The sequence below is a fragment of the Psammomys obesus genome, unplaced genomic scaffold (genome assembly GCF_907164565.1).
Source record: "Psammomys obesus unplaced genomic scaffold, mPsaObe1.curated_primary_1811, whole genome shotgun sequence".
Lineage (NCBI taxonomy): Eukaryota > Metazoa > Chordata > Mammalia > Rodentia > Muridae > Psammomys > Psammomys obesus.
Window position 1 is genome coordinate 1,413,120 of NW_026596463.1, and position 6,652 is coordinate 1,419,771.

Consider the following 6,652-nt stretch of genomic DNA (forward strand, 5'->3'; position numbering starts at 1 on the left):
ACACACTCACCTCCTGAATACCCTCCTGAACACACTCACCTCCTGAATACCCTCACCTCCTGAACACACTCCTGAACACCCTCCTGAACACACTCCTGAACACCCTCCTGAACACCCTCACCTCCTGAACACACTCCTGAACACACTCACCTCCTGAACACACTCACCTCCTGAACACCCTTCTGAACACCCTCATGGCTTTTGTGTTCTCCCTCTCTCTGCCTGGCCCGGCCTTTCTGCCCATGCACCAATGATGTTCTAATCTCCTGAGAAATTTTGCTCCTTTATTTTCCTGTTTCTCCATAGTCATCAGGAAGGCCTGACCTTACCCTCTTGTCCCTGGCTTTTGTTCGGCTACTCCCTTCTTACACTGGTCATTAAAGCTCACCCTTGTCCTAGGTGTCTCTCTCCAGGTACAGTATCCGTCCTCCTTCACTTGTGCACTGCAGCCTCTATTCTCTTTCTTCCCTAGCGTGCCCTTCCCTTTACTTGGAGAGTTTTCTTTCTGTGGTGGTTCTCCTGGTATTGCTGGATGTCCGCTCTGAGTGTCTGTGGCATGCTACCAGGTAGCACCTGGCTACAGAATCTCTCAGTGGTACCCAGTCATCGCAGCTGGCCCTGGTTTTCACGGTACGGACTGTAAGCTGAAGTCACCATAAATACTGTGCACTGACTCAGTACCTATACTTCATAGAGATCTCTGAAGCCAGCATTTATCTCGGGACATTTGGGATTAAGACATTTTTTTTGGTCGCCATATTTTAGTAAATAATGCAAGTGTGAGAGGGTCTGTGCCTGACAAATCTTAAAACCAATATGTGAATAATTAGCTTGTGGTAAATTCAGAAGATAATTTGAGAATTCATGTGCTTTGCGGGAATCACTGTTACTGTAGTTCTGTAGCTGATCAACAGAATCCATTGAAATATTAACTATTGGATGTCACAACAAGTTTTGAAAAAGACACTTTTCACTAGGTTTGGTGGCAGGTGCGTGTGACCCCGGCACTCAGGAGGCTCATAGAGCAGCAGGTTGTCGCCTTTGGGCTAAGCCTGCAGAAGTGAGCCCTGTCTCAAAAGAGCAGAGGTGGGGAGACAGCCAGGTGGTGGCGCAGTGGTACACAGCCCGGGCCTGCCTCACCCACACTCACCAAATAGGAAAGTTTCTCAGAAAAATCAAACCATTTTTGCATTCAAACCCAAAGAAATCTTCAGTTGGTGAAAGCACGCGTGCTGACCCAGCTTTAGCCTCTCCTTGGCAGTCTTGAACTAGTATGTCAATTTATTTTGCAGATGTTTCTGTACTTTGAAGATCATGGACTAGTGACATGCTCTGCAGATCATCTCATCATCTTGTGGAAAAACGGGGAGCGAGAATCTGGATTACGCAGTTTAAAGTTATTTCAGAAGTTAGAAGAAAATGGTGACTTATATTCTGCATCTAGTTGAAGGAACTGGACAAGTGCATACTCGTGAACCTTGAAAATCAAATACAGAGCGTTTCTGTGAAAACCGTGAACGCAACGGTCACCTGGATTTGTCTTGTTCTCCTTGCCTATGAAGTTCTGTTTGTCTGTCAGCAATGTGTGTCCACCCAAGAACATAACACAGGTTCCCATGGGCACTGTGGAAGTGGTGGGTGCTGTGTTCTCTCTTAAAGTGATGGAAAAAAAAGATAAATATAAAGTGGTCACATTATGTAAAAAGCTTATTGTGGGCTCCCTTAGAGACTGCTTAAGAACTGTCATATAGATATATCCTTTGGGCTACAGTTTCTCCTTCTGAGTAGCCACCACTGTTCAGTAAAACCAAACTTGAATATTAGCCAACAAAAAGTTATATTCTTTAAATACAATGATTCTTTTTAGTATCAACTAATTTAAGTAACTGAAAAAATATTTAATTGAGACTATTAAAGTGCTGTGTGCTCTGGCCCACCAGCACCATGTAAGGGTGCATTTCTCTCTCAGCATGACTTGGTCCAAGCAGTGATTGTCAGAGTGGTACTCAGGTGCTCCAAGGATGAGCCTGGACTAGGAAGGACCACACAGCAATTTTCAGGTCAGGAACTGATGCTTAACTGCCCTGTCTGTCTGCTTTGGCTGTAATGAGAGATGGCTGAGAACAGATTCACTGTGTGGCTCCTTGAATATCCACTAAGCCTGGACCATCTTCGTCCCCCGACCAGCCTTATGACAATATTCTCACTTTGGGCACTGAAACATAAAATGGATTCTACACAGTAAGGATGGGGATGGTTCTAAACTGCTGACTAGAGAATCTTATTAGAGACAGGCAAGATGAGTGACGTTAGCCCTTCCAAGAGTACATGCACATACTCTACTCCCTAGGTGGATGCTGAAAATTGCTGCTTTCACTAGTTCTAACTTTTAGAGCTGTCTACAAAGATCAGTAGAGTTAAGATCGTAGGAAGATGAGCGGCAAAATGTTAGCAATGAGGAGACCAAGCATATGGTCATGAGCTCATGCTTAGTGCCCATCGTCATTGAACAGCCTTAAAAACAGAAAATGAAGGAGGAGAGCGAGGGCTGATTGCACTTCCTGATGACTGTGGTACGAAACCAGAGTGTTCTCAGCCCTTGCTGCTGTTGTAGTTCACAATGGAAATAGTGTTAAGGAAAAGACAGGACTAAAACATAAGCTACCTTAATTAGGACAATAGCAGGATATGAATGAGGAAGCCGACAGTGTCTTTTAGCCAGCAGACTGCTGTTATTTGAAGAGTCTGCACATGAGGCAGATTTCTTGTTCATCCTGCAGGTGGAATGTGGGTAGCGCCCGCCAGCCAGGCAGAGTACATCTGCCTGCTGATCACTTTGGCTAATTCAGTTTAGATTCCATTAAAGCTTTGAGATGTGCACCATAGATGGCTTTCCCCTTTTGCTAGCTGCTTCTTTGCAAATTTTATATTAGGCCCTTAGTAAAGATGTTTTCTTAAAGAAGACAAGGAATTCATAGGTTTTTGTCTTTTAACTGTTCCCTAACCTGTTTTGGGTTGCTGTTCTGTGGTAGTTATCTAGTCAAATGGAGCAGAAGCCATGTTCGAGGTCTGTGAGGGGACAGGACCAGAGTCAAGGATCGTGGATGCTCCATTCCGTTTCCCACCATGAGAACAAGTATGTTCAGAAGGTAGCCTCCAGCCCCGGGGGAGACCCGAGGTCAGGGACACAGCACAGTAGGTGTCTGTGGCAAGGACTGGACCTGTGCCCTTCAGCAGTTCCATGTAGACTGTTCCTAAGACGTGGACTTGCAATTTAGAGGAAGAAAATTAGAGCTCAGGCCAGCATACATTTTGTGCATTTTTCCTACTTCCCTTAACTGAGCTGTCAGCACTAGAACGCTGCATCGTGTGCCTTGTTGCTCGCCCTTCCAGTGCTTTGAGCAGGGTCTCTGTGTGTGTTTGTGCAACACAGCCTTCTCTGCTGCACACAGGCTGAATGGGTGACAGTTGCACTGATGAGGCCTGTTCTTTGTTGCAGAGGCTGGCCCTGGCTGAGGAAGGCACATTCTGCCTCAAGTAACAGTATTTTACAACTAACTTCTCTCTTTGGGACAGTACTTAATAATAGTATTAACGGAACTTTTCTTGCCTTTACATTTTCCTAAGCATTAACTTAGGTCCTCTCAAGACATGGTGTCAGAGTGAAGAGGAGAAAGAGGCAGTTACGGTAGTTGCTCTATATCATATAGAAATTATCTGAGGTGCAGGAACACCACCTGAAAGTCCATGATTCTAATAGATCGAAATAATATGCCACTTAGCAACTCAGGAGGTCTCTGAAATTTACACTACTAAGATTATGCTGAAGCTTTAGCGCCTGGATATCCTAGAGCATTTAACATCCACATTATTAGCATGTGAAGTAACACGGAACTGATTTGACATAACCCTGAGCAAGCTGTAATGTTTCATATACGAAGTGTCAGGTGCCGGGTTAGTGTCCCTCACCGCGTGGAGTGGAAAGCGTCTGGGCAGCAGAGAAGGATCATCCTGGTGCTCAGCCAGGCTCTGAAGCCTAAGGAGACTGTTTTTGTCTCTGAGGTCCTGGCAGTCTGACTTCAGCATTCTGAAAACAAACTTGGCGAGTCATGAAATAAAGGACACCAAAAACCCCAAATTTGAAATTATGAAAAGTTTAGGCCAAAGAGATAAAATAAAAACAGCTGTTGGGAATGAAAAATGGCTGTAAGAATTTAGTTACAAGAACTTCACACAGATGGTTCATCACTTGTACATGAAACAGCAATGCGGTACAAAGCCGGCCCCTGTCCAACAAGCAAGCCCTCTTACCATCTAGCAAAAATAATTTAGATGCATTTCTTTGCATGGGATTTTCATACATGTTTACTTTGGTACAAAACATAGAAAAAAACATTGGCACATTACATAGTGATAAGTTGTCTTTTTCTTCCCCATGTACTGGTTTTCACATATTCTGCAGTCCAGTTTTCATTTGGAAAAATGTAACTACTGATTTAGTTCAGTGTCTTTACCTCTTAAAAATGCATCATGGAGTGCAGGTAAAATAAACTAAGGCGTTCTGCTTGCTTAGTTCCTGGTGTTCGTGACAGAGAAGGGCCGGCTGATAAAGGAGGAGGAGCGGCCTCGCCTGGCCGTGTGCAGAGCACGGGGCTTTATGAAAAGAGCTGTATAAAAATATGCCCTGTGCTTTAGGAGCTTCAGTGTATAGGTAATAGCTTAGGATGGTACTTATCGCCTCGCCATGTGCCTGCATCCTGACACATTCACGCTTCCTGCAGGCTCTTCCCACCATTAAAGCAAGTGGCATGTCTCAAATATAAATCAAGAATTTCTGAACCTTGAAACTTTCCCATTTCCTCCCCAGATACAGAGGTACAGGTAATGCCCAGCAAACTCTAGGGGTGAAGATCCAGGACATTTAGATTATTTTAATAAAAATCTTTGAACAACAAATATATATTTATATATATATATATAAATTTTTCTTTTCTTAAATCTTTTTTTGTTTAAAGCTTGTCCGCGAGCATTCAGATTTAATGGCTTTTTATAGATACTCTGACATGTGGCTGTGTCCGTGAGCCTGAAGAAGGGACACGCAAGGACCCCCCAAGCAGTACCCCACTTTCCTCCATCTGTCGGCTCCTGAAAGCTGGATTCCACAGAGGAAGGGGCTCCCCAGGCGGCAGACGCTCACGTGGGTGTCACACTGCGGTGCTAACGTTTACGGATGGTTTCCTTCTCATTCTGCCCATTTTAAGTAGCTCCTTTACACACATCTCCTCAGAGAAGATTGTTTTGGATTCCTTAACACTTTTGCCATTGAGGAAAGTAGTCAAGTAGTGAGTGAACACTGGCTAGACTACCTGGTCTCCATCAGGAGACGCAGAGACACTTTGTTTCTTGTGTCCTGCTTGTACCTACAGTGAGTCAGTCAGCTCTGTGGTTTTACAAGGGCACGCAGGCTAGCAGCATGGCAGAAGAGGCTGCCAAGTGGTTTTGTCACCCAGTGATTCAAAAGAACATCTTTTATTGACGGAACATAACTTTCTGAAAATGAAATTTAGGGGCGTGCATGATTCAGGTCAGATATTAAACATTAGTTCCTTAGTCTACACCTGTCATTGTCATTACAGAGGAAACCCTCTTGATTGTACTCCTCTGTGATTCAGCGTCCTCTGTCCATCAGGAGGTCCCCTCCCCTGGCGTGGCTTTAGCTGTCAGATGGAAGTCGCAGACTTTTGCACTTGAGGTCATCCAGTGTCTTCCAGTGTTTGTAGTTGTCAGCCAAGTGCTGCATCAGGGCTGGCAGATGTGCAAAGGCTGCGAGGACAACATTAAAGGGATCAGAAAGGACCCATGAGATTCAGTTGGGTCTCAGGAGTATTAGGCTTGGTCTTTGGGATCAGAAGTAGCCCAGACCATGTGCAAAAGCTGGCCATGGTGGCATGCACCGGTAGTCCCAGCCCTGGGGAGCTAGGACAAGCATATTCCTGGGGGCTCACTAGCCAGCCAAACTTGATTAGGAAGCTCTAGGCCAGTGAGGGGTCCTACATGAAGAAAAGCAGCTGGAGGAAGACCTCTGAGGTCTGTGTGCTTGTGTACCCCACAAAAAGAACAGAGAACAAATGTCCCCAAGGTCAGGCCTGGGGCTGCAAGGGAACATAAGCATGATAAGGACAAGCCGATAACACTAGCTTGTCTGTTTGCCTTTCCTTCCTTCCTCCTTCCCTCCTTCCTTCCTTCCTCCTTCCCTCCTTCCTTCCTTCCTCCCTTCCTTCCTCCTCCTTCCTTCCTTCCTTCCTTCCTTCCTTCCTTCCTTCCTTCCTTCCTTCCTTCCTTCCTTCCCTCCTCCTCCTCCTCCCCTTCCTTCCTTCCTTCCTTCCCACCTTCCTCCTTCCCTCCTTCCTTCCCTCCTTCCTCCTTCCTTCCTTCCTTCCTTCCCTCCTTCCCTCCTTCCTCCTTCCTCCTTCCTTCCCTCCTTCCCTCCTTCCCTCCTTCCTTCCCTCCTCCCTCCTTCCTTCCTTCCTTCCTTCCTTCCTTCCTTCCTTCCTCCTCCTTCCTCCTCCCTCCCTCCTTCCTTCCTTCCTTCCCTCCCTCCTCCTTCCTTCCTTCCTTCCTTCCTTCCTTCCTTCCTTCCTTCCTTCCTTCC

At 45.7% G+C, this 6,652-nt stretch overlaps 2 protein-coding genes across 5 annotated transcripts in view; one reads left to right on the plus strand and one right to left on the minus strand.

Annotated features, from left to right (window-relative positions):
- Positions 1-1,518, plus strand: part of Wdr41 (WD repeat domain 41) — a 44,154-nt gene extending 42,636 nt beyond the window's left edge. The window contains exon 13 of the mRNA XM_055598358.1: positions 1,293-1,518. Within this exon, the coding sequence (XP_055454333.1) occupies positions 1,293-1,448 (156 nt within the window). The 3' untranslated portion in view covers positions 1,449-1,518. The remainder of the gene's footprint in view (positions 1-1,292) is intronic.
- A 3,473-nt stretch (positions 1,519-4,991) lies between these two features.
- Pde8b (phosphodiesterase 8B) overlaps positions 4,992-6,652 on the minus strand; it is a 211,788-nt gene continuing 210,127 nt past the window's right edge. For all 4 annotated transcript variants that reach the window (XM_055598357.1, XM_055598356.1, XM_055598355.1 and 1 more), the window contains exon 22: positions 4,992-5,823. In XM_055598357.1, the coding sequence (XP_055454332.1) occupies positions 5,714-5,823 (110 nt within the window). In that variant the 3' untranslated portion in view covers positions 4,992-5,713. The remainder of the gene's footprint in view (positions 5,824-6,652) is intronic.